Source organism: Montipora capricornis, chromosome 1 (assembly GCF_036669925.1).
Source record: "Montipora capricornis isolate CH-2021 chromosome 1, ASM3666992v2, whole genome shotgun sequence".
In the NCBI taxonomy this organism is placed as follows: Eukaryota; Metazoa; Cnidaria; class Anthozoa; order Scleractinia; family Acroporidae; genus Montipora; species Montipora capricornis.
In genome coordinates, this window is record NC_090883.1 from 25,491,787 (window position 1) to 25,519,526 (window position 27,740).

Consider the following 27,740-nt stretch of genomic DNA (forward strand, 5'->3'; position numbering starts at 1 on the left):
TTCCACGAGGGGGAATAAATCATGGCGGAGACAAACTTTGATAAATTGCGAATTTGTGGCGGTTTGGTTGAAAACCAAAGGTTTACACTAGCTTTGTTCCGTATTTGAAGGTATTAAGAACCATTTATATTATCTTCGAATATATAAACATCTTAAATTTTATTTACAATAAACAATTTAAGCAATAGAGGACGTTTTGGGGGCTCGGGATAATGTACTATTTAAATCATACCTCAAGGATTTCTAGGATTTTGTGGAAGGCTAAAACTGAAAGTTTTGTGCTTGGAGTCCAACTTTCGAATCATTTTATAGGTATTTGCAAACTTGCGAACTGTTGCCAACAAAATTCGCCAACATAAAACCACTTATATCAATGAACTTTGTTCACACAGTTAGTTGACAAGTTTCTAAAAATCCATAAAATCATTCGAAATATGTTTCATTTAGTTACTAATTGGATAGCTCAAAGTCGAAACCCACCACTTATGTTAATGACTTTTGTTCCAACGGTTAGATTTTCTTTGCCACGTACAAATAATTTTTTTCCTGGCAAAAACCCAACCACAATCACGTCTTAAAGAGGTTACAAGTAAGGATTTTACTAATATCGAGAGCCCACAACTTCTCCTTAGTGGACTAACCAGGGGTTTCAAAAGAATAACAGATTTTATTAGATTTTCGACTCGATACTGCATTTCCAGCTTTCTGATTGGTTCAGTTAATCTCGGATTTCAGCTCATATACTGCTATCGGTCGTCGATTATCAGTTATCTCATTGATTATCGGTTGGTCCAAAGGTACAAGCGCTCAGGATTTAATGACAAATTCAATAAAATAAGCATCGTTGCGGGACATCTGAAGAACGGCTGCATAAGAAAAGAGACTGGTTATAGCCAACTCAGCACTAGACACCTGGTTGGCTGTCTACCACCTAATATCCAACACGCACTCATGGAATCATAATGATATTATTATTGTTGTAAACCAGTAAGTATTAATGAGGGGCATAACAGCTCCTTTCTCTAGGGTGTTTGCGGGCACACCATTTTTAAAAGAGCCCTCCAAATGCAACCTTGCAAAAGCTAAATTGATGATCATGTGTAGACATCTTCATGTTGCCATTGTCGAAATGAGTTTCAATCTTATGTTTGAAACAATCTGCCTTAATTTTTTTTTTCAATTATTTACAGAAAAAGTAGCCAATTTTTTTTGTCAGCAGTGTCGGATGCTTTAGGGCTATTACCAGTACTTAAAAACAGGACACAAACAGTCTGTTGGAAAACCTTGTTATGCCAAATGGCAAAACCTGTAATTTCTTTTTAATCTTTTTGTTACAAAAAAAGAGAAGGCTGAAAGTGCACACGATTGCCAAGGTGATACTCTACTCTTTAGAGCCTATTACTATCATTGCTAAATAATGTGCCATAGGTGCTTATGAATTTAATTAACAGGGCTTCTTGCCTGTTTGTAGTCAGAATTTCCAATAAGATTGCCTACAGACCCAGACTTCTAAAATTATGTAGCATGAAGCTTTTGTACCACAAGAGATTACAATACCTGTAGCCCTAAAATTTCAAAAAACACTTAATTCTAAAAAAGAAAACTCTACATAGTTCCCTATGCAGAATTTCTGCAATTAGTCACTGGCAGGCTTTTGGGGGGGTGTGGGCACCACTGCAACTGGGATATGAGTATGATGCAAGACATAATCACTGACACTGCCAAGGACTGTACGCCGAAGTGAGCTTAATCCTCGGGTGCCCATCACAATTAGATCAGCATGGACTTCCTCGGCTGCAGCACAAATTCCCTCTCCAGGTTTACAGTTTTTCTCCTTAAAGTGGCCTTTGACCTGAAGCACAACAAAATTAATAATACTTTAAATTAAGACTTCTAAAAAGTGCAACTGAATGTTCTGGCTGAAATGTAAGTGGCATCAAAAGCTTTAAAGCTACACATCTAAGCTTTACAAAATTAATGACTTTGAAATTTACACTTCCTCCACAAGTGTCCTAAACAAGGATGTTACTGCTGAGCCAATGGCCCATCTGAGTTCCCTCTATATAGCTACTGCCCTGTTTTTGGTGCATGCAAATGGAAGGAGTCCTTGTGAGAACAAGAGGCTACCATTGCAAAAACATGCAGTTTTGTACAGTCAGTTCCTTTTTTTATTTTCAGGAGATGGGAAAAGGTAAAATTGTAAAAAAAGGTAAAGGAAATGTGCAGAGTCTGAAAATGGTTGTATTGAGTATGCAGATTCCATTTTGTTTGTTAATTTGGTTCATTGTTATTTTGCTTTAAATTCAAAGTAGTTGTCATAAAACAGAAGCTTCTGCACTATGACACATTTTGGAGAATATTTCCTTTGTTGCAGATGGCGAGAGAGGCGAGGTGGCCTCAAGGTTAGAGTGCTCAACTCCGGATCGAGTGGTCCGGGTCGGGGCCCTGGCCGGGTACATTGTGTTGTGTTCTTGGGCAAGACACCTCACTCTCATGGTGCCTCTCTCCACCCAGGTGTATAAATGGGTACCAGCGAATTTAATGTTGGGGGTAACCCTGCGATGGACTAGCATCCCATCGGGAGTAGAAATACTCCTAGTCACTTCATGCTACAGAAACTGGAGATAAGCACCGGCCTGGTGGGCCTTCTACCGACGCTCGTAGCAGACTTTTTTTTCTTGCAGATGGTGAGACCATTATAAGCTGTGTCATTTCTGCCATTTCACCAGGTTTGGTTAACCCATTGACACTTGGACCACCCCCACTGACGAAAACATTAGGGTTAGGGTTCAAGTACCAAAATTGAAGTTCTTTGGATTAACCCTTTGACGCCCAAACTGGCCAGACTTCGTATTTTACTCTGTCTAACGCCAGACGATTTTACTTGTCAACGGGGAACCCCTGGGAGTCAATCATGGGTTAATCACTCACTGGAAAACTATGTCCCCATTAATTAACCCTTTGATGCCCAAACCGGCCTAAAATGGCCAGAGTTAGTATTTTACTCTCACTGTCTAATGCCAGACGATTTTACTCGTCAATGGGAACCCCTGGGAGTCAATGGGTTAAACAGTCTGCACATGAGGAGCCCATCACCGATGACTCCAAACATATCACCGAGGAGTTAATCTCACTAACACTATCTCATGCAACGAAAGCTGAGTAGTTTGTTGTCAAAAATAGTATTATGAGAGATAACTGGCACATATAAGACTCAGACACCAGGGGCATAGCCAGGACTTTTCAAAAGGGGGGTACTCACCAGATTGTGGCGTTTTTGCCACCTGAATATTGTAGGTTGTTTGCTTTTTAAAAAAGGCTTACAAAGAGGGTAGGGGGGGGGGGGGGGGTGGGGGTCAGGAGCACCCCAGCACTTCCCGGCCCCTAGCTATGCACTTGGACACTAGTCTCCCTTTAAGTGCCTCTCTTAAATATGGTTATACATGTAAGCTCACCTTGTATTGTTGGCATGCTTTTTCAAACTGAGACTTCACTTTGTTAACACGCTCTATGGTTTCATTCACAACTTTCTGCCATTCATCACTTGGTAGCTTAAAAGGAGCTGCCAAACAAGGGTAACATTACTATATAAGACTTCTTAAGTGACTTGCCTATTAAATATCTCTAGAAATACTGACTTAGATTTGGAGGAGCTACACTGTATAAAAAACCAACACTATACATGTATGCATTACACAAGACTACACATGTAAACAGAAAGAGCTCTTAACTTGAAAACTAGTAGAACACAAGTAGTCTGTTTTGTTCCTGAAATCATTTGTGTGACAGGAAAAGTTAAGGCATCAGTATACCCCAAAATTGATAATTTTGCCAAATTCTAGTTCTTGATATTTCCGGGTACATCTCATTGAGTTCATTTCATTGCAAAAAGTCCCGCAAAAAAGGTTTCTTATAAAGGAAAAATGATTCTAATGAGAAGCTGTCAAAAAGTTTCATTATCAATTGAACTGCCATTAAAAGTCACGTGATAGAAGCACAGCACGTTTTCCTTTGCTTCGCGCGATTTAATCTGAGCAAGATAAATTGCTATTGTTTATGTAAGAAGAGCCCTCACTTTATCGATCAACAGGTAATTACTTTTCACACGTTTTGAGATCTAATCTCCCTACACCAGAAAAATGCCCTAAAGTGTATTTTGCTTTATTTCTCAAAACTAAAATTTCATTGAATGAGGTGCACGTTTCCAGTTTGTTTTCACCAAGTTTTCATCCTTTTTCGCTGAAATTTGGCAAGAGTGTTGCCAGATAATGTGGCAAAAAAACAATGTTGGGGAATTTTTAGTTTTTGCCTCCTTCGAAAGTAAGGAGTATTTAAGCAAAGCTAATGCATGTTTTATAATTTAAACTTACAGTTTAACAGCGTATAAAAAACAAACCAGGCAATTAATCAAAATTCCCTGACACAGTTTTTTAGATCACAGTGTAAAGAAAAGGTAGCGATGCCGCTCGCTTTCTCCGGTTAAATTCTGACCGGAAACAAACTCAATTTGCGAAACTACATACTTTTGGAAAATGATCGCTATTTTTAGCAAAGGTTTTTATTTCTTTCCTTTTATTTCAGAAAATATATACTTTATTGGGGTTTTTAAGAAACGTGTGACCATGGAGCAATCACAACATGAGGTTGTTATTTGGGGTATACTGAAACCATAAAGTTATGCAAATGCTCCCAGCTTAAAAATACCAGCTGATATTGCTGTTTTGTAAAACAGAACCAGTTGTTCTAAGCATTGATATAAACTTTATCCGGAGGATAAATCACTATCTGACAATTTGTATCTCAGCAGAGATTTAGTATTTGCCCTCCTAACTGTGAATATGCACACTCTTAACACATCTAGTTAAAAGGCATGTAAGAAAATCTTGACCAACGTTTAACATGAAGTACTACGAAAAACACTGATCTGTGGAATGGGCCCGAATTATTAAGTGACTGCCCCGCCCACATCAGTTTAAACATTTTGAAGAAATTCAAAACAATTTTTATGTCATTGAGTTTTGCTACAAAAGGCCTGCAGTCATCTTCTGAGAGTTCCTAAACATCTATATGAGTACTTATTCTCATACAAGGCCTGCTCAGATTGCAAAATCTCAGCAGATAAGTCTCTTTTTTAACCTACGTGACAGCATTCCCAGCCTCCATTTTAATATTGTGTCAGGCAAAAGCTTTGAAATTCAACCTTGCTTCATCACAAGACGAAAAGCCCTATCAAACTGAAAATTTGTGAAAAGGTGCGTCTTCAGCTGTTCTAATAACTAATTAAACTAAAATCTCAAAAGGATTGATAATTCCTTATTTTTTAACTTTGACATGACATCATATGAAAACCAAGAATATTTTATTTTATTATTCTGGATGGTGGCTTTAATCCACGGGATAAAGTTATCCAACCTTTGAACAACTAGGGCCTGATCATTACCTGACAAACTGAAAGTAGCAAGATAAGCATGTTCCCAAGCGCAAAATCCATGCAACTCATCACCATCTTTTCTCCACTTTGTAAAGTACCCTGCAACACACAGTAACAGTTAACCCCATTCACAACAGTTACTATAGAGTAAAATTTATTAGTCTCACTCCCAGTTAAAGGGGATGCAGTTTTTGAGTGGACATAGATGTTATTAAGTAGAAGCCAATTTATTAAGCTGTGTATTCACAGAAAGGAAACCTGCATCTACTCCAGAAAAAAATGTAGTAAGAGCTGTCCAGGAGTGCAACTTACATCTATGACCTTCTGATTTCTAGTTCGCATGCTCTGTGTGGGAGACTAACTCGTACTTAGCTCAACCATTTAACTACAGCCCTGAACAACATTTTTTAAGACATTGTAAACTCCCTAGTCCATGTCAAAAAAATATAATACCACGTGTTTAACTACGTAATACTATATACTGTGCATGGGTTTGTATATGTTTCAATAATATTTTATTATATATCATTATTATCAATAAAGGGATGGGTTTTTTTCAGTTGTGGTAAAACAGGACTCTCCGACCTGTAACCTCTGTTTTGTAGGTGCTAGGCACAAGGCATGTATGTAATTGTGTAAATGTGTAAATTGTTGACCTGAACTCTTAATGCAGAGATTTACAATGGATCAGAATTCAAGGCATGCCGCAAGTGACAAAAGGGGGAATAAATTTGGAACTTAAGGACAGGATGTTAAGGAGTACAGAATGGGAAAGCTGTGACCAAAAGAGAATAAAAACAGAAAGGGGGAGGGGAGGAAAATGAAATTCTTTTTTTTGTTCCATCAGTACAAATTGGCCAAATGTGCATATTTGATCATTGGTTCAGAGTACATGTGCATAATTAATTTACTCTGCATGCATAATACAGTGGGGACCTGTTTGGAAATCATTCTAATCAGTCACACAAGTATCCCCTTGTTGCCTAAAAATAACCTTTACAAAAAATTGCATTCCAAGAGTCACTCAACCCACTTCCAAGAGTTCATGTAATTTAGTTTTTCAAAAGTAACAATATTAACTAAATGTATTGAGTCCAGTTTTCACTATCTGTGATGAAATTTGTATTGTTCCACCGACATGACGTCACCCTTGCATCAAAATTCTAGAGCCTCTTGTATATGTATGCAAATGACGAAAGTTCAATATTAAATTATTTAAATTCTCTTTGCTCCGCTTCCCACAGTGGCTTTGATTTGCAAGTTAGGATATTCAGAATAAACAAATCTTTCAACAAAGTTGTCGAATCGGCCAAATAAGTTTGTGGGCAATACGAGGTACGAAGGAAGGTTGGAAAGTAACAGTAATGTTGCATGTCAAGGGCCTTATGCATGCACCAACAGACCAAGACATGTGTTAAGGTACATTGCGCAAAGTAGATTGTAAAGCCGCCCAGATCTTGGTTAAGTTATTGCATTGTGTAAAATAAACTACCTGAACTGTTAGATTTAAAACTACACTACTCCACTAGTACAGTGGTACACTAGTACATTTCCAAACGTTTCACACCCACATCCCATAAATTGTCAAAGGTCCCGGCATGCCCACACAAGCATCACAATTAACAAATAGAGTTACACTTACAATTGAGAGCGTTTTGAGCGTTTTCGCTGCCGTCTAGAGCAAACAAGATTACTCTCTTTTCAGCCATGCTATAACGTTACAACCGACCAAAGGGAAGTACCTGTTTCGCCGAGATTAAGATATTCGAGGGAACACTACGATTACGCAAACTTTATGGTGCTTCTATCGAGTATTTTGATTGGTGATTGTTACTGTATAGAAAACAAAAACCAATCGAATTCACGGATCTAGTTAAACCCTAAATCCCCATAATACATTTCGACGTATATTGGCTTGATTGGCAGAATATGAACACAAACACATTTACGACAAAAATATACGTTCCTGTTGGTCGATGATTATTGTTATATTATGAGTTCAGCAAGTGTAGTTCTCATACCCCTTGATGGGAGCAAAAACAGTGAACGTGCCGTTAACTGTAAGTATTTGGTCGTTCTTCACGATTTTGTAGAGATTTCGTCCAAAAGAAGACTTAACTTTTTCCTTAACTGTAATATTAAAATCTGTGTTAGTTTGCGAAGTGTCCAGTCATTGCATCATGATCAAAGATCATAAAAAAATCTTTGCTGAGACGCAAATATGCCCTTAATGATATCGCTTTTGGACAAACGAACTCTTAAATACTGAAATATAAGTAAGTGATGTTCACCTTAATTATGCCTCCAGTTGGAGGTGTAATTTGTGCTTATAGCTTAAAGGTGAATGTTCATTATATACAGTAAACATGTCCGAAAACAGTTTGTGAGTTACTAAACAGTCATTTTTTTCTTCGAATAAATGTGGTTAGACCTGCGGATATTTGCTGATCTTTCTCACTTTAATAAGAGGATCGTGACCCTCGAGATAGTACAACACGCGACAATAATTATTGTCTTCCTTGAGTAAACTTCAATTTAAAAATACAATCATGTAAATCTGAGCACGATGTCAAACTTAATCTTTTATTAACCACAAGAAAAGTCTACGTGTCGTTTTATTGTTTCGCAGAACATACTCTCGCTTTGGTAACTTAAAGAGCAATATGGAATTAATTATTTCTGCATATTTCCTGTCGCATGAAAAGGGCACGCTTGCATTTTAAAAATAATTGGGAAATTCCATATCCGAGTGTGAAATGTTTACAAGATACCAGGAAAAAAATTATAACAGCATTTCATGAATTAATAGCAATTTCTGAGCCATCTTCAAAAAATTTCTTTAAGGAACGGAGTCATATACTTTCAGCAAATTTAATCCAAGATTAAATATCACTAAAATTCAAAAGCAAATATATTAAAATAGTGAAGAATAAAGTGCTGTTTGAATAATGATCAGTGCACTTAAAAAAGGTTTTTATCTTTTCTTTCAAGATATCTCTATCAATTTTGTCTGTGGCATAATTTTTGAGAATGCACTGTTTTTTATAAGAACGTCTGATTTTGGACCTAAGGCTGAGCGTTACAGGTGTATGTATTTTTGCGGTGTGAAGCTGAAAACGTTGTTAAGGTGTTCTTAAATTTACAAAACTGAAATTTGTCTCAAGCAATAAGAAAACCATTTTTTTAGACAAAATATTCCCTTTGAGTACATTTGAGTTAATTTACTTTTATTTAACTTTATTTTATGCTTTCGTTTAAAATAAAATCAGCAAAACATTCTTAATCGACTGTCAGCCTGAGGAATGTTCTTAATATGTTCTAAAAACTTTGGTTAATCTCAGCCTCAACGTTCTTATAAAAAGGTTCTTATAAAAGAAAAAGTGAAGATGCACAGTAGAAAACAATAGTTTATTATTGCTTGTGAACTTGTAAGTGAAAGGAGCTATTGCAAGATCTTTTATTTTAATCCACCAACATGGCAGCGATGAAGAATCTTAAAAACTACCTACAGTATATGGTCCAAAAAAATATTATGAATGAAATCTTAAAATTGAACATTGTCAGCTCTGACTAATGTAATTTACCATCATGATGATAATTATTTTATTGATCATTGTCTTTGATAAGCAAAATGAATTTTAATTTTCCTGTTTATTTTAAGTGAAATTTTGTCACGATCACTAATTGCCTGACAGTATGTTGTATGATAATTGCTTAATGATTATACCTGGTGTGTGAAAGAGTTTTTTCTTTTTCTTCCATCCTTTTTCTGGTATAATTTAAGTGAACTATTCATAGAAGTAGAGGATGACCACAGTCAATATTACTAGTTAAATAAATAAAGCTAGTTGCTGATGTAGACTCTAGCCAGGACTAATGCATGATCAAAGAGTTTGGCATAATCTTATTAGATAGGAGTTCATCCATTTCACAATACATGCCTTTAATGTCACTGATTCTTGTTACGGAGTGGCAAGGAAACTAAACGAGAGCAACGTGGGATGACAGAGTAGTACCCAGGCCCATATCTTAGAAGTTGGATGAATTAACATATTATTCTCTATCTCCCCCCAAGTCTTTAATGTTCCTGAGGAGGAATACCGAGTTTTTGGAAGAGGGGCAGTAAAGACTGATATGGCTGAAGATACAGCTGTAATCTAACACAACAACAAAAATAAAGGAAAGTTTTGACAGTCAATGTGTCACTGATTTGCTCAAGATGTTCATCAGCCAAAGTTTTTATCATGTACTGTTCATAGTTCCAGGAGGCATTTCTTTTTGTAATCCAGCAATCTCCGCACGGCTAGGGGCGGCTTCTTTGGTGGTGGCTGACCCGCAGGGGAAGATGTAACAGGGGTAGTTGGGCTGGCAGTTGTAGGCAGGGGAGAAGCAGGAACATCCAAGGAGGGTGGGACTGGTGGGGTTGGGGATGCAGGTTCGGGGGCTGGTATTTTGTGGCTGGGGCAGGGCGGGGTTGCTTGTGCCATGGGGTCACTGGTGGCTGGAGCTGGTAACTGAGCATGTGGTGGGGCAGCTGGTGTACTGGCTAGGCTTGGCAGGGAGGGTGGTGTGGTGGTAGGCTGGAACAGCGGCCTGGAGATGTGTCGGAGGTCATCGTCGACGGTTCGCTTGGGTGGCGGTGTCTGCACGGGCACGTATTGCCGCAGAAACTTGCGGTTGCGTAGTGTAACCCTGCCGGAACCATCTATTCACACATTGTACTGATCAAACTGTCGGGCTTTAATAACAACGCCTGTCTTGTCCCATTTGGTGGAATGCGGACCTGTCTGGTTCTGGATACGTACATGATCGCCAACCCTCAGGGGTGAGAGTCACTTAGTGTGTTTCGTCCACCGCTCAGCTGTTTTCATGTGCCTGTTACGTAGCGCTTCCTCTCTTGCGGCGAGGGTGTCACGCCATGTGGGATGAGGGATGTATCGACCTGGCAGGATGGGTATGAAGTCCCGGATTGGTCAGCCAAATACGCACTGGGCTGGGAATAACTTTGTGTCAGGGTCAGGAGTGTTGCGGTACTGGAGGATGGCGCGTTGTAGTGCATCTGTGTTGAGGCTGCCAGTGGGGCTGGTGTTATTAGTGATTAGTCGTTTGACAGTTTTTACAGCAACTTCTGCCCTGCAGTTTGAGTGTGGAAATGCCACCGATGACAAGCGGTGGTGCACACCCCAGTCTTTCAGGAATTGGCATGTAACAGCAGCAGTGAATTCGGGGCCACCATCCGTCGCACACTCGTCAGGAATGCCAAATGTGGTGAATATGTGGCGTAAACAGGAGATCAGGCCTTGGGAGCCCTCAGTTGCGCATTCAATGATGGGCCAGTTTGAGTAGCGATCAACTACAACGAGGTAGTGGATGCCCTTGTAGTGGAAGAAATCAGCGCATACGCACTGGAAGGGGAGGAGAGGGTGGCGCGCTGGGTCGGGAAGGTGCCATGCGGTTGCAGTGGTAGCAGTTTGTTTGTGAGGCGGTAATGGCGGGGGTGATGCCTGGCCAGAAGATGGTGGTTTCTGCGTGGGCAGTCATGGAAGTCACACCCTGATGTGCTGAGTGGAGGACAGACAGGACATGTTGGCAGAGTGAAGGTGGTATGACTATTCTGTCCTTGTAGAGGATGACGCCGTCTACTGTGTAGAGGTGGTCACGGAACTGATAATACTCCCGGAGTACGGGTGGCAGCTCATGGCGGAAGTTTGGGAAGCCAGACTCAATGATGGACATCAGGTGTACCATATCACGGTCGCTCGCTGTCGCCACTTTGACCCTGTCCCATGTGACTGCTATAGTACGCAGTGCTGATGAAGCTGATGATGCCAGCTGGTCATCGATTGCAAGGGAGCATGATGCAAGCCGCGGCTTGTCACAGCGGATGTGATCCAGGAATGAACACTGGTGTGGATCAGGTGGGGGTGGGGTAGGTGAATCACTGGTGGTGGCGATGTCATCTGGTAGGATCAGCATTTCTGGGGTTTTTGGGCCAGTAGGGTGGCGGGATACGGCATCAGCTGCTTTGTGCTGAACCCCAGGGATGTATACCATTCTGAATCTATAATGCAGGGTCTTCTCCTTGAGGTTACGAGTCTAGCGTTTCGAATGTCCTAGAGGAATCGGTCACCAAGCACCTTGAGCAGGGGCTTGTGATCCACAGCAACAGTCAGGTCACTGCAGCCAAGGACAAAGAATCTGGCTTTGTTGAGGGCATCGGCGACGGTGACGGCCTCCCCCTCAATTGGAGAGTCGCAGGATTCAGCTGCAGTGAAGCGACTTCCGACCAATGTTGTTTTCCAGCCTGTACGGCAGCAGAAAGGCGTGTTTGTGGGGCATCGGCAGTGTTTTTGAAAGAGCCAGTATCCGATGCCGGTCTTGGACCAATCTGTGGCGAGGCAGGTGGGTTTGGATTTGTCAAATATGCGGACACCCTCTTCAATTTCATCGATGATCACTGATTTAGATTCCTCAAACAAGTTGTTCAGGTCATTATCCCAGACAAAGGGTGCACCAGGTGTCAGTAATTGGCGAAATGGCAGCATGCGGTCAGTGGCAGCAAAGGCGTACGACACCTGGTTGATGAGTCCAAACCAGGAGCGCACATCAGTGATGTTGGCAGGTGTCAGGAAGTTGCAAATGGCATCGAGGTACTTCCTGCATGGGCGCACAGTGTCATTGGTGATTTCAAAGCCAGTGAACTCGACAGTGTCTGCACCGAAGACGAACTTGTCCGGGTTAAGGGTGATGCCGTGGTGTCTGCAAATATCCAGCCAATCAACTGCCTGCCAGAAGCTCACACTGAGGTTGTCTGCCCAGAGTAGCGTGTTGTCAATGCATTTGGTCTTGTTAGGGACATGGGCAACGATCTCATCAAACCATCTTGAGTAGCCATCACCGGATGCTATGTATCCCTGGGTGCGGTTTTATATCGATATTGCCCCCACGGGGTGATGAACGTGGTGAGGTGGCGGTCGTCTGGGTGGAGGGGTACGCTGTAGTAGCCGTTCCAGCAGTCAAAGACAGTCTTCCTTTTGTGACTGGGTATAGAGCGGGCTTGATGAAATGGGCTCTGTGTGTGGTGGGTTTCACGTGTGGCATGAAGATTGAGTGCCTGGAAGTCTGTTCTTTCCACACAAACAACCATGCGGTGGCACCATGTCACTGGTTCACCTACTGGTACCGGCTCAAGGTCGACCATGAGCCTCATAGGGACACTCTCCATCAGTGGTAGTGGCTGGTGCTCACAGGTATTGAATGTACTGGTGCTGTAATAGTCCAGAGGCCATTGTTGCAGGTGCGGCCTGTTAGCCTCAGTTGCTGGGAAGGGTAGTTGTGTTGGCCGGGGCGGTGGTTTCTGGCGGTGTGGGCAGGTGCAAGGCGTGCTATGTGCACTCTCAGGTAAAAAAAAAAGTAAAGTAAAGTGGTGCATTTATATAGCGCCCTTATCACTAACGTCTCAAGGGCGCTTTACAATGATCAATTTACCCCCAGCGGACTGGAAGCATATACAGGTGCAAATTGCAGCCGCTTCTAAGCAGTCCATGCATGCTGGTACTGAGTGAACTTTAGCGGGAAAGAAGGTCGCCAAATATTCCAGTCTCGGCAGAACCGGGAATGGAACCTGTATAGGTGATGTGGCAGCCTGGGGAAAATGGCTTGCGCCGTTGGTGGCCGTGTCCTGTCCAATCTCAGTGTGCGCCTGGAAGGTTTCACCTACAGTAGGGTACTGCTCGGAAATCATGCCCAGCGCTGTGCAGGTCTCTCGGCTGAGAAACAGCTGGTCAGAGTGGCTTGTCACGTAGACTATTTGTCGGGTTTCAAGGGTGTGGCCAGATGGAGAGGTACCAGAAAAGCGCATGATGGCGGCACCAAGAATTGTTATGCCATTGTTATTTGCAGTGTGCATTCGCATTGTGACTGGGATCAGGTCAGTGTCACGTAGGCCAAGGCGGTGGATCACTTTCATGCTGGCTAGGCAGCTCTGGCAGCCGGTGTCAGCCATCGCAGAGAGGCGTATGGTTTTGGGTTGAGCGGTGATAGGCTTGTATCCCAAGGCAGTGTAGTCGGCTGGGTTGACTGTGGCGGTGAGTGTGATGAATGGCTGGGGCTTAGAGGCTTTGCGTACCCAGCGATCATTTAGGTGGTTGTACAGGTGGTGATCTAATAATGAGATGATGTTGCTAACCCGATCCTGGTTGAGGCTGGTTGCAGTGCAGAGAGCATCAAATACAGCGCCCTCGGCTTCACCATGTGAACTACCCGAGGGGTCTGGTGGTTGGTTTCTCGGGTTGGTCTTGCTGCGACATACTGTCTCAAAATGGTTAGGTCGGTTGCAATGGTCACATAACACGCCGTTCGCGGGGCGGGCAGTTTTCTTGACCTTGGGTGCGGCATTCTTGCCGTGGCCTCGTCGGCCGCAATAAGTGCACGGCTCGTTGTTGTTTGCAGCCTTGCACTGTTTCAGTTCCTCCTGCTTGCCACGACGATATTGACTTCTGGCTGCATTGGCCCCGAGGGTATCTGAAAGGCGCCCGGCAGACCGTTTGCCGGCCTCTTTCACTTCAACGAATTGAAAAACTTCTTCTAATGCCATATCTTGGTTCTTGTCACCTAACAGGTCCAGCTGAATTTCGCTGTCTGCAAGGCCACGTGTAAGTACATCGTGGAGGATATTCTCAGTGTAGTTGACGTACGCGTCGCAGGTAGGCATTTAATGGTGAACTTGCACACGCTAGCCTGCCCACATAGGCGGGCGCCAAAACTGTGTATTGTTTCGTCCCAGCCCTGTTTCATGTTGTGGAGTTGGACTCGGGCAACCATTGTATTCTCTTCTCTCACAGCGAGTTTTTTAATAGCTGCTATAACTTCGTCCACAGTTTTATTTGTTAGCGAGCCGCCGGTGTTCCTTGTGAGGTCCTTGCGTAACTGTTCGTTGCAACATTCGAGTAGTTGTATGACCCTGTCTTTGCCCGTAACTTTAGTCGCCTCGACGTAGTCCTGCCAGAAAGTTAGAAAATATGACCATTCCTCGCTGGATCCTGCAGCAGATACTGTGGATCATCGGATTTTTTCGACTTTGGCGGCGGCCGGTGCAGCACTGGCCGGTGAAACGATGTGTGTGCCAGTTGAGTGGACCGATAGCAACACGGCAGCGAGTTCATCTTTGACGTCTTCCGTTTCGTATGTGCATTCAGGGAACGGGCACTGGTATTTTGGCATTGTTGTCTTGTGTGTGCCGGGGAGGTCCTTTGTGTTTTTTGTTGTCCTCGTGGTTGGTGTTTGGTCCTCTCCGCGTGGTGCCGTGAATATTGGAAAAACAAGATGGCGGTCAAGGTGATGCGAAGGTACTCGTCTTTATGGCAAAGTAGGACGCTTGTCGTTGATTGCTTTGCCAGTGGTTGATTCCTTAGCGTTTAGTTTCCTGGTCATAGATAGGAGTTCATCCATTTCACAAATACATGTCTTTAATGTCACTGATTCTTGTTACGGAGTGGCAAGGAAACTAAACGAGAGCAATGTGGGATGACAGAGTAGTACCCGGGCCGCTATCGTAGAAGTTGGGTGAATTAACATATTATGCTCTACTTATCAAGGTTCGATTGTGGCTCAGACTTGAGCACGAAAATGTAAAACAATTAAAATCTAAATTTAATATTATAGTCATTTTCAGACAAGCACAATGAAACTGCTGTTGACAGCAAAAACACAAAATTAAAATATTATTTAGATCGAGCTAGTAAATGGAAACGCTACTCTTGACCAGTTGGTCAAAAATATTCTCTTTTTTTCTTTGGATCTCAAAAATTTGTTAACCAAACAGTCACTAGCTGAATTCTGAGGAGTCATAGTTTATTTCTACTATCTTGAGAGAGCTTGGACAGACTAGGAGAAAGACACATCAAACACACAATGCAGTGTCACTATGTGATTTTGTGGGTGACTTAGTATTATGCAACACAGGGTTTTGGGATTTCCAACTTGTGTGTTGCAATTATCCAGTTAGCTGCATGCACAATACAAGTTTGAACCAGTGATCGAGTCACTTTTTCATAGATCCAGTTCTCAAAGGCACAACTGGTCAGCTTTGAACGTAAATAATACCTGATTGGTATAAATACAAAAATGACCTAGACTAAACATTTATTCCACTCAAAATTGAAGCTTAAAATTCTTTGAGATCGGTCGTTAATCAAAGACATTTCCAAAATTTGAAGGAGAAAGAAAAATGTTACTACATGTTTCGATCATTTGATCACACTTTGCACTTTAAATGTAAGTGTAAATAATGTACATGTAGGTAGTTAATTAACCCTTTGACGTCCAAACCAGCCGAAACCGGCCAGACTTAGTATTTTACTCTGTCTAAGGCCAGACGATTTTACGCGTCAATGGCGAACCCCTGGGCGTCAATAGGTTAAACTCTGGCTTCATTTGTGGTGGACTTTTCTCTTATTATCTCAGTTTTAAGATTCATTTTATATTTAACAGTACAAGTCATCCATGTGGTGCGCCTTAATTAAAGTGCCACTACAATGAAAATTTTGCATGTCCTTTTTTCTTTAGATTTTGATGCGCATATGACGTCACGAGCCAAGTCTTGCGTGAAGATGGCTTACAAAATAATCGCAGGCTTCTCCAATGCCGTCCGAGTATTATCATGGCGGACAGATTTTTAGCGGTTTTTGGCTGGCTATTTCCTGACTTATCTCGATCACTTCTATAGTTCCAAATTTAAATGCATTGTATTATTTTGAACATATTGACTAATTGAAGTTGAAAAATTTGAAAAGAAAACCTAAAATTTTCGTTGTAGTGGCACTTTAAGGTTTTAAGCAGTTATTTTATTGTTTCAATAATTATTACTCCACAGGGTATGTAGAGCATCTTCACGTACAAGGTAATAAAGTGGTATTTATTCATGCTTTTGATCCACCGCCTATGCAATCAGCCAGACACAGTGAGTAACTTAATAGTGAAATGCAATTTTAAATAATCTACTACCACTACAATTATTGTACTCTTTTTTGCACGATTGAGCCTGTTTGCAGAAGAGAATTTGTGCTAACTGAAAAGCTGTTTTCCCAAGATGAAGTCCATTTGCCTGAACTGAAAAGCTATTTAAAGTGTTCTCCCAATTACTATTCTGAAAGATGATTTAGTACATGTGGATTAAGTGAATGCTTCTCTTTATATGTATACAAGTCAGACAAACTTTAAACTTTGTTTGTTCTATGTTCTGTTATCAAACACAGAGTATGTCTCGCACATTCCAATCAGAATAGTTTAAATTCAGGGAGTTAGACTATGCAGTGGTCTGTATTGTGTGTTTCCAGGAAATATCCATACGCTTACTACGGAGGGAAATTCCTTTAGGGACTCCCCCACCTCCCTAGATTTTCCATTTTTCCAAGTAGACAAAAGCCCCCAGCGCTCTGGATTATCCAAACTATGAGAACACTCAAAAACCCAAGAAAACTTAAAAGAACAGATGGCCAACTCATAAATAAAAATAAATGTAACTGGTAACTGATGTTTTAAGCTGGATTGTAAACTGTTAGGTAAGCGTTACAATAATTATTAGCATTCACCAAGCATAAAATGACTAACGAATCCTACTCGATCCTACGTACGCATTGTTGCCTCAGGGAAGACTGGTGGTGAGTAATAGCGGCTTTGTTTTCGTTCTATGTTATTCTCATTTCAGTTGAATGTGCTTTTGGGAAAAGAATACCGTCCTGTTTTAAGGCCAATTTACACGGTGTGACTTGTTGGCACGATTTGTGGCGGCGTCTTTGAAAAAAATCTCACAGTGCCTCTCTCCACCCAGGTGTATAAATGGGTACCGGCGAAATGCTGGGGGGTAACCCTGCGACTCACTGTAGAAATGCTCCTAGTTGTTTGATGCTATGGAAACCGGAGATAAGCGCTGGCCTGATGGGCCTTCCTAGGCTCGTAACAGAGACTTTTACTGGTGGGGGTATGGATATTTTCTGGAAACACTGATTGTGCATATATATAGGATAAACTTCCAAGTTTTGTTTGGAACATTGCAGAGATAATAAAGTGACCCACACAAGTGCCTGAACACTGAATACATTACCCTTCAGTGGACACACAGCACGTACAGCACAGCACAGCACAACTTCTCTGAAGCAATCAGGATAATGATAGTTACGTTCTAGGAAGTGCGAGTGCCTTAACCAAAGCACTATCATGATGTTGAAGGTTTCCTTTTATTTCAAGCTTAGTGATATTTCTTTCTTACTGTCGGCCATTTTCACAATTTTTGTCACAACTTAGTCTCAGGCAATGGTCATTTAATGCTGTCTTCTAGTGTTTCATGTTTACTGAGTCACTTCAATTCAAGTCTTGACTTATTCTGTATGAGTTGTTTTCTTGGAAGAAAAGCTGTCTTTAGTAATAATCTTCCACCGTCAAATGGTAGCAGCTTTTTGCTGACAATTTATTTAGTTGATGTACGTGTACATTGTAGCAATGGCAGCACATCTAGGCCAGCCATTCGGCTTACTGAATCAAGAGGCATTTTTAGGCAACAGATTTTGCAATTCAAAACGAATCAGGGAGAGGAGGCCATCGTGAAACCCTTAAAAATTTCATTTTTTGCAAACAAGTATCCCACTTTTGATAAAAAGAAACTGAATTTGAGCACATCTTGAACTGCAATGATCCATTTAATGCCTGCACTCAGTTCCACTTTCTAAGCATGGGTTTGTTTGAGGGTATTCTTTTGACATAAAACAACAGGTCTCCAGTTGTTAGGTGATTGGATTTGCATTATTTTGCTTGCCCCAAGTTCAACCCACTCTTAGACTAGCCCCTGGTAGGATTCTCGATCTTTAATAATGTCTACCAATGAGTACAGTCAAGTCCTGAATTCACTCTTCCACCCTTTGTAAACCGTCTCTGTAGGAGGACTATATGTCATATTGCTGGGTTGTAAGTAATACATGCCTTAACCCTTGCTGAAAAAAGCTTTTTTGAAAGTTTTGGACACTGTGGCACTGAGGTCAAGATTACCAACTGCAAAACTGCACAAACGTTGCTCAAAACCAAAAAACTCTACAGGTGCACTTATATTAAGACCAAATTGTACCACAGACAAAACCATCGAAGCCAAATTTATTATTTATTTATTTATTTATTTATTTATTTATTTATTTACAACATTTTGGGCTATGACATTCCCAGGGAGGACAAAGCAATAGTACACAAGATCCCTTACACAGCCAATACCTCCTGGTCAGCAGCCAGAAACATTAGCAAAAAGACAGACTAGTATATTTGAACAATGTTTAAAACCATAATCAAAGTAGGCTAATTCGAGAAATGGGAGTTCAGTAATTTGTACCTGTAGAATGTGCACACCCAGCTGCAATATACATGTACCGATAATTGCCACACCGAAACTGTGCACCAAATTGGAAAACTGAAAACTGCATCAAATACCAAATCCAAAAAACCGCCTACACAGTATTTTAAAACCAAAAACCATTGCTAAAAGTGGGAAAAACTGCAAACTGCAACAGACATTAAAACTGAAAAACTGAAGTTTAATTCAGCACAAAAAAACCACAAAACTGAGAGATTTTGAAAAGGCCAAAACCGTAAAACGAAAAATCCCAATGCCCCTTCCTTTGTTTTATTTTATTTTTAACAAAAGAAACACTTTTCTTTTGCTGAATTTAGCAAGCGTAGACTTGAGGAATGGTTATGACGAGTGGTGTAGGCTGATCGAAAGAGCACAACATAAGGCCAGGTGTCTCTTACAAGAATATGACACAAAATTTGCATCACTCAAGGTAATAATAAATATGGTCTGTACGGCTCCACGTGCACTTTCATTGTAGAACTACTGGGAAAATCCTGGTATTAGGGCCATACACATTAGCGCGAGCAGGGCTAAATGCAATTTTAGAGGATTTGGTGACTCGGGCAGGTACAAAACACAGGTCTCAAGTCATAGGTCCTTGTAATTGTTTACCAACACAACAACAACCCTAACTGATTACAAATGCTATCAGCCATTATAGCTCTACATGTAATTAGGCCTAAGGTTAGGATACGCTCTGCATTGGCAAAACAATGACCTGTGACCTGTGTTTTGTACATGCTGGATTTGGTCACTGTTAAACACCCAAGCTATTTACATGCAGCCAGAAAAGCAAATACTAACAACATATTAGATAATTAAAATTTATTTTCTGTGCAAGTTTTTGTAACTTTGACCAAACTTCATATTCTGAGTGCTCATGAATAGCGTAAAGAGCCCATAACAGGCCATTATGATAAAATGCTTATTGACTGAGCTTAGGTCGGGCCACACAGGATACTTGGCCCTCAGTCATTTTGGGTCAAATACTTACTGTAGCATTCTCACTCCATCAATTAAATTAATATTATCATAGTGCTCATTATCACATGCATCATGTGGGAAAGGTGTTGTTAATGTCAACTATTGTTATTAATGTGCCAACTACATTGTAGACTAATAATGGCTTTTGAATTAAGGGGCTGTGTGTAAACAGGTATCACCCCTATCAAAAACTTTTAAAAATTTGTAAGGGAAAAACGTGACACTTTTTAATAACATATTGATTTGAAGTTAAAAGACACGTTTTGTTTTACTGATTAGTGCAAAACAGCATGCATTATTTTTATTAACTGGTATTGTTATCTTATTGCTTAATATATATTTAAGGCACAAGCTCGTGAACCTGAAAAACAAATTTTCAAAGTACAATTACCTAGCTGTAGTTACTGTAGTAGGAGAAACCTCCAGTAATTTTGAAGTGAGGAGAGCACTGCCTACATGTAGCTTCCATTTCTTCTCAATAATTTTTTAGTAAAGCATTCTTGCATGGCTTCAAGACCTATGTCTGTAGTCTTTGACAGATTCAGATTGTTGTGGGGTTAAACCCTGAAACCATACTTTAAACTACTCAACCACTCTGTTATAAATAGGCAAGCAAGCTTTGGGTTGGACTAACCCGATGTGAATGAGTTTGAGTTCATGTGTGTCTTACATAGCTTTAGAGGTCAATGTTTTTCCAGGTGGTAATTGGTACTCAAAGATGTGTAGCACAATCACCGTACCCACTTGGGGGTGACTCAGAAACATTTCCTGATTTATTCAGTTTAACGTCTTCAATGAAGCTATATTTTTGCTGAATGCTAAGGTTATCCTTGTTGATTAGCATACAGGGTGTAAAAAGGGTAAGCGACTTTACTTTCTTGAAAAAACAAAGGAAAAGGATAGAAAAATAGGACAATTTTGAGTGTAACGCGTAACACAATTTTCCAATTTAAAGTCTTCAAAACCATTTTTCATAAGAGAGAACAATTATGTGGATTAACGGACAACAACCAGTGATAACACGCAGTAAATACTACATATCAGCCAAATTAAAACAGTTCAAGTTTATTAAAACACATTAAAAAGATTCAAAATTCCGTAGTTTCCTTACTGTAACGCTGTGTTTTGGAATTCTGGCGCTCACTAGGTTATAGTTTGAAACAAGTCTTCAATTGATATCTGCGGCATCAATTTCAAAACCATCTCAACTAAATGCTCATACCTTGTGCTTTAACATACAGAAAAATTAGTTTGAGGGATCCACTACGAATGGAGAAGTCACTCCTCAAAACCGTCGCTACGCTTTTTCTGTTCCGCAATTACGCAATAATATTTTTCGAGACCACTTCTTTCCATGTTGCTCCTGCTCCAGCCAAGGCGTAAGTGGGTTCCACCCAAACATTTTCTGAATGCTCACAAGTTCCACTAGCTATTTCCACAGTTTCGTCATCGTAGCTTTCAGGGTCGCGAAAATATTAGCCTTTGACTGAGTCGCTACCTTTTTTTAACATGCCGGGCCATATTGAACCTAGTCTTGAGTGCCAGTGAACATCACAAATCTACTTCGCAAAGAAGCCATGATTTCCATCAACCTCGTCCCCAGGGCCTTCTCCTCTGCGATTTTCAAAATGGCGGCTCGTCTGGAGAAGACCCTGGCCAACGCTGAACTCACGTGATACAAAATCTCCAAAAATCTTGGAGATTTTTATCACGTGACATTTTGAGAAAGACCAAAACAAAATGGCGGCGAAGCATCGCGTGGGAAGCAAAACACCGGTCAAAGAACGCTTTAAGTTTGTACACGAGGCAGTGGTGGCTTCGCAGTAAGATGAAATATTTTTACGGACGTTTTAATTCTGGAGCAGGACTTTTGCGCTTTAAAAGTACGTGTACAAAAATCCAAAAAAGTATCTCAATACAACGTTGTGAGCATTTGTAAGTTTATTACACTTTCGTACTCACTTTATTTAACTGTCATTGAAATCAGATTGAACATCAAAGAGAAAAACTCAGCTGCTCTTAAGTACAGAGTGAAAAACTCTTTGTGGCCTCATATTACTAAGCTTATTCAAGCAAGATGATCGAGTCACATACTCCAACTTGCTATGTGAACATGAAGTAATGAACTCTATATAAGCTTATTTTAATTAGTCTGACTGAAATTAAATTATCGATTGATTGAATGATTTCCTTAATTCACAGGCATCGCTTTTTATTAAGTCTAATTAACAGAAGTTATTAAATTGAGTCTTAAGCTAATTATACACATGCAGTATACAGTTTTAAATGACTTAAAAATATACTCTAATGATTTAAAAACAGCACTACACACCCTTGTAATTGACCCTTTTTGGACCTACAGGTATGAAAATTTATATGATTAGGCTTTGGATTCAATTAAAAACTTAGGGGCAAAGAGAATCTAATTTTTGCAGAAACTTACGTTGTATAGGTGATATTCTATAACCTATTTCTGGCTGATACTGTAATCTGGATGTATATAGGAAAATGTATAAATAATTAGAAACAATCTGGAAACCCATTTTCAATTCCTTGCTGAACCACATTTTCACTCAGTTCCTTAATCAAATGAAATTATTGCCTGATAACCCAAGGCTATATTGTTGTTAATTTTTCAGTTGGGCTAGTGATGTTCTTCATGCCCATAAATTTTAAGTGACCTTTTTGGTGGTGGGGGGGTCAATACTTATGTTTTTTTTAAACTACTGAATTACTTTAAGAAAACAAATAATTATTTCAATTGTTAATTTATTTTTTATTGTTTAACCTGGGAAAAAAGTTTGACTGTTATGTAAGTATATCCTTTTTGCAGCCCACAAACTACAAAACTGATTTCCTTGCAACAAGTTTTTGCATGAATTGTTAGGCTTTGATTTACCATTGTCTAACCTTGAACACCACTTAATTCCAGTAAACTATGTTTGCCATAATGACCTGTTGCATTGTTCTCTTTATCAAATGACATTTACAGAATAATACTGAGAATGAATTTATCCAAAGATGTGTGTTGTTGAATTTTAATGTTCACCAGATTAAGTGTAAAATGGAAGAAAATACTGACAGTGTAACACACTTACACACACTACATTTTGTAACAACCACTTCAAGTTCAATAATTGCTTTATCATTGAACTTGAATTGCTTGCCATAAAAAATAGTGTTTGCAAGGCATTCAGTGGCAGATTCAGACTTTGAACTAAAGGGGGGTGGGGGGTGGTTTTGTGTTTGTCTTGCCTGCCCAGCCGGCTTTCCTTCCATCTGCGTTCTTTTCTATTTTTACCCAAAATAGGGGGTGGGGCAGGCTTCCTGGACCCCTCACTGGTATTGCATGCCATTGATCACTGAACAATAGTTTTGTAAAACAGACATATAATTGTTTAATGTTCCTCTAACACACATTTGGAGGTTTAACAGATTGGCCGTGAAAACAATAAAATAAACAACAGAAACAATGGCCTATTCCTGAAAACAATAGAGGTGGATGAGTCCAGGAGCAAATAGAGGTTCCGAAGAGCTGGGTGACTACTGAACATTTGTACATTGTGTGGGTGAGGAATTTGTAATTTGCAACTTGTTGTTGCATGTTGCTGGTTGATAATAATCACTGCTGTGACCAAAGAAACAATCTAATTTGGAAACAGTAATGGTAGAAAACCCTTTCTAACTACTACCCCAGACCCCATCCAGTTGTCTGTAAACAGCTTTGAAGAATATAAAAGGTTTCAAATAAGTAGTATAAAGTTCACCAACACAAGTAGACATAAACAGTGCAAATTCTTTCAACATGCCTTTATTATGCCAACATTGATTGAAGACAAGGTTGGGAATGCTTGATTAATACAAACGTTTTCAATGTGATACTTTATATATGATACATTATATAGTTATCACTACCTAGATCAAAGAATACTACTTTGGAATATGTAACTTCTATTTATCTTCTCTGAGTAACTAATACTCTGTTGAAATGTTTCCACCTATAAACCTTACTTTTGAGGTTGCCTTAGCTTGTGGAATACACTGAAAGATATACATGTACAGCAGCTTTCATAAATGTTCTATTGACCGCTTTCTGTGAGTGCTAAGATGGTTCATCAAGATGGCAATTTATCTACAGTAAACAAGAATTGAAATAAGGCCCCCACTTATAGAAAAACTAACACAGTAAGGAATGTAAGTGTTTAGACACAATAAAACAGGAACCATTTTCCCTGGCCAGGTACTGAGAAAAAAACATCATAGTTCAGTGTTTCAGCCAGAAAATTATACTTAAGGACCAAAGTGGCCCCTGAAGACTTGTTTCAGGGGCAAATTTCTTAGATAATAGTTGGACCTAAAAAATTAGTCGCCAGAGGTCTGGCATGAAGGACCTGCGTCAAGAACAATACAAAGGCATACAAGACAAAGTCAATGACCATGGGTTTGCAATGCATTATAGGGAGACACAGCAAAGCAAAAGGATGGAGTGACTTCTTTTCTTATGTTACGTGTTTTAAAGAAGCAAAGATCTTTCAATATGGCTTACTAGAAGAACATAAGGTGTCCTCAACGTAGCGAAAGGAAGTCACGATTATGGCAACTAAACTAGAATTTTTGGTCGCAAAGAAACAAATGTTAGTCGCATTGTACATTGTTAGTTCATTGGCGACCATATTGGTTGCATTTTTGAGCCTTGGGATGGTTATTAGAATACTATCCTGGGTTAAACCTGCATGCAGCCTTTTAACAACAACAAGCTTTATTACCAAAATAAAAGTAAAGGGCTAAATTGGCCCTTTCTCCATTTCTCTGGGGGCGGCCTTCTCTAAATGCAATGCAGGATTCCCACAATGGTGCGGTCTGGAGGAAACACTGAGTTCAATACAGTAAACTTATTTTACATTTGAATCTCAAACATAGCACTGGCAGTTAGTTTGATACTAATAATATTTCTGCAAGAACTCATGTGCATTGTATCAAATAATATGTATTTAATACCTATAGGCTGGCTCTAAAATTACTTTAACACCATCCAGACAGCAAATACAATCATTTGACAACATAAATACCATATGGTAAAATCTAAGAATATTCACAAGAATATTTTCATTTAAAAATAGAAGAACCGTAGCCAGGGTAAAACATATTAAAAAATTATTATAAAAAACGTTCACTGGCTATATACAGTTAAAAACTTTCGAGCTTTCGGCTGTCAGGCTACAATGGAAAACGTTGAATATTTTCAACCTAAACGTCGGCAGAAAATAAAAATATTCAATTCAGCCTCGGCCACCAAAACAATATTATTATTAGAAAAAATAGTGCATTTGAAAAGATTTGAAGTAAGCCTAAACCTAATACAGGCAGAAGGCCTATATTTAAGGAATGTGTCCAAGAAAATAGAAGCGATTTTCCGTATATTAGAACAGTGCTCTGTAACGAGCAAAAGCTCCTTTTAGATTTGAAATTCGAACATAAAAAACGCTTCAAACTCTTCTTTGTTTCCGTACGCGGAAAAACTAATTGCACATGAATACAGAACAACAAAAACAGCACATAAGACCACATGTGTGAGCTGCAGCTCGCTAGCTGTCGGCAGATCTAAGATGTATATTTTCCCGGGCTTATTTCTACTTCTATGGTATAGGTTACATCTTTTAAATTAAAATAAAACGGAAAAGATTCACCTTTCGAATCGTTAATGGCAGTTTGATTCAACATCGCTTGAACTGAACTGCAATCAACCTCCTAAAGCCCTTTCTTTTTCGTGTAAACACTCGCTACTTCCGCCATATTTCTTTAAAATGTATTTAAACCAATCAGCGTGTTCGTATGAATGGGCTAATCAACAAAGGTGTTAGTTCAGCGTTGGCCAGGGTCTTCTCCAGACGAGCCGCCATTTTGAAAATCGCAGAGGAGAAGGCCCTGGGGACGAGGTTGGATTTCCATGTGCTTCACAAGGCTTGGTAACCTTTCCTCTATGGATATTATTGGGAAGTCCACAATGTCTTTTCAGGGGCAATTTTCAGGAAATTGAGAGAGACATCTGCTCTGACCTCAAATTGTAAAGTGGAGCAAAAAAGTGGAGCAGAAAGCCAGCGTTTAGGGTGTCAATAGAACTAAATGAGGGGATGCTATCCTCCATGTAGTGAAAGCTTTCTGTTTTTACTTTTTATTTGCCTCAAAATTGACTATCTGTATGAAAGACCACGCCTGCAAGGGGTCATGGGTAGATCAAAAATTCAGTTTTAACGAACCAAACATTAATATTTTCCGAACAATTAGAAAGATATGTAAGTCTGGATGTGAAATAAGCCAAACTAAGTGATTTTCACCCCAATAAACACAATTTCACAATTTTTAGGTATGTTACAGAAATGGGTACCGTGATCATGCTACTCATCAAAGTCTTATTTAAATCTAAAGCTCACTGCATTCATTTTATTGCTAAATACAGCTGTATGCTGGAAATGCTGAAAAAATGCACCCAGTACAGATTTCCCATCATTCACCCTTTTTTAAGGCTGGTGTTAAATATTTTCACCAGTGTTGCATTACATTTGACGCTTTTGCACTCTAATGGCCTCCCATCAAGTTATATAATTATACAACACTGCAGATCTCATTCTTTGTACCACTTGCTTTAATTTATTTTTTCTAATTGCATAGTCGTGGGTTTATAATTCAAATTAACAGTACTGGTACTTATTGTAAATGGCCAGGATAAAAATGACTGCTGTCGTGCCAAGGGCAAAGGTTTGTTAATAGTCTGGGTCCATGTTTTAAAAAATGAGTGGTGTTGTAGCTAGGGCAAAGGTTTGTTTAATAATAGTCTGTGTCCATGCTTAACACCTATAAAGGGTCAACCAAAGGATTTTCAAGATTAAAAGCCACATGAATGCTGACTTCCTTTTTCTTCTTCTTTCATTAGGAAAAACTATCATACAAGATGATTCATGACACAGGGAAACCAGGAGAAGTAATTACTGAATACATCAAAAAAGAACAAGCAACTTGTGTAGTTATTGGTTGTAGAGGATTAGGGAAGATTAGAAGAACATTGCTTGGTAGTGTTAGTGATTATGTTGTGCGACATTCACCTGTACCAGTTGTTGTGGTACCTCCCTCCCCGTCGTAGCTGTGGCTTTTGTCTGCGAGTTTTTGGAAGGTACAGTAAGAAAACCATGCAGAACTAGTACTGCATCTTTCAAAAGCAACCTGGTTGAGTCAGCAGGCAACGGATGTGACTCGCCAAGTTATTTATGTTCACCAGTTTACTAAGAATAAGCTTCCCGGTGGCTTTATTATTCCACTCTGGACAGCAGCTGGATTTGCCATGTGTGTTCTCAAATTCATGTGTTCGTTTTAAAAAGGGTTGCCATGTTCAAGTAAGGGGTTGTTTTGATCATTTCGTTCAGACTATTGATATTGAGTGTGCAGGTTGCAAACAAGCAAAAATTGGTTTAAAATTTGAACTGTAAAGCAAAGTATTTGGAATAAAACAGGGAGATTAGAAGCATGTTTACTGGTAACAGCAGTTCAGTTTATTGTTTTTACCATAAATTAAGTATGTATGTATTAATTTTTATAATTTATTGCTTCTTCTTTTACATTAAATTTTAGGCAAGGGAGCCCAGAGAAGCTTTATAGCTTATGGAAAGGGCTACCTGAAAATACATATTAAATAACAGTTACTGTAGAAGAAAATGCTGTCAAAACCAGTCTAGAACAATTAAATTTGCTATCTAAGCAGGCTTCAGACTGCTTTTTATATGAATATATGACAATTTCCTTTAAAAAACCACTGTGCTTTTCTAGAACATGCTTAATTAATAGGTGCAGCTTATAAGTAAGTACTGTACGTGTTGTGTATCAATTTATAGCGTGATGTTGGCCCTTTGCTGCAAACTGCGTTCTTAACCCTTTGACGTC

At 39.8% G+C, this 27,740-nt stretch overlaps 2 protein-coding genes and 1 pseudogene across 4 annotated transcripts; 1 reads left to right on the top strand and 2 right to left on the bottom strand.

Moving 5' to 3' along the window:
- Positions 1-27,562, top strand: LOC138036693 (universal stress protein in QAH/OAS sulfhydrylase 3'region-like). Of its 3 annotated transcripts, none has more exons than XM_068882915.1 (5): positions 1-110; positions 2,179-2,209; positions 16,305-16,391; positions 19,142-19,254; positions 26,740-27,562. In XM_068882915.1, exons 2-5 carry the CDS (start codon positions 2,182-2,184, stop codon positions 26,944-26,946), a joined length of 435 nt encoding a protein of 144 aa, XP_068739016.1. In that variant the 5' UTR covers positions 1-110; positions 2,179-2,181; the 3' UTR covers positions 26,947-27,562. The 3 variants fall into 3 exon arrangements, with proteins under 3 accessions (XP_068739016.1, XP_068738975.1, XP_068738933.1); XM_068882832.1 differs by lacking the exons at positions 1-110; positions 2,179-2,209 and adding exons at positions 7,375-7,491; positions 14,052-14,136; XM_068882874.1 differs by lacking the exons at positions 1-110; positions 2,179-2,209 and adding an exon at positions 7,334-7,491.
- Positions 1,275-7,306, bottom strand: LOC138036969 (universal stress protein Slr1101-like). The gene is made up of 4 exons (XM_068882997.1): positions 7,074-7,306; positions 5,441-5,530; positions 3,456-3,562; positions 1,275-1,852 (listed from the first exon to the last, which is right to left on the bottom strand). Exons 1-4 carry the CDS (start codon positions 7,138-7,140, stop codon positions 1,637-1,639), a joined length of 480 nt encoding a protein of 159 aa, XP_068739098.1. The 5' UTR covers positions 7,141-7,306; the 3' UTR covers positions 1,275-1,636.
- On the bottom strand, positions 9,685-11,982 carry LOC138049284 (uncharacterized; annotated as a pseudogene).
- Positions 27,563-27,740: the final 178 nt, after the last annotated feature.

What these genes read in the sequence shown, in the direction of transcription:
- LOC138036969 (XM_068882997.1), bottom strand. Translation starts at nt 7,140, where the DNA reads ATGGCTGAAAAGAGAGTAATCTTGTTTGCTCTAGACGGCAGCGAAAAC. An exon ending in CGCTCAAAACGCTCTCAATT is followed by an intron (nt 5,531 to 7,073) that starts GTAAGTGTAACT and finishes TGTGTGTTGCAG; the next exon opens with GGTACTTTACAAAGTGGAGA. An exon ending in TGCTACTTTCAGTTTGTCAG is followed by an intron (nt 3,563 to 5,440) that starts GTAATGATCAGG and finishes CTTGTTTGGCAG; the next exon opens with CTCCTTTTAAGCTACCAAGT.
- LOC138036693 (XM_068882832.1), top strand. Translation starts at nt 7,459, where the DNA reads ATGGGAGCAAAAACAGTGAACGTGCCGTTAACT. An exon ending in CAGTGAACGTGCCGTTAACT is followed by an intron (nt 7,492 to 14,051) that starts GTAAGTATTTGG and finishes GTCACCTAACAG; the next exon opens with GTCCAGCTGAATTTCGCTGT. An exon ending in CAAAATTTGCATCACTCAAG is followed by an intron (nt 19,255 to 26,739) that starts GTAATAATAAAT and finishes TTCTTTCATTAG; the next exon opens with GAAAAACTATCATACAAGAT.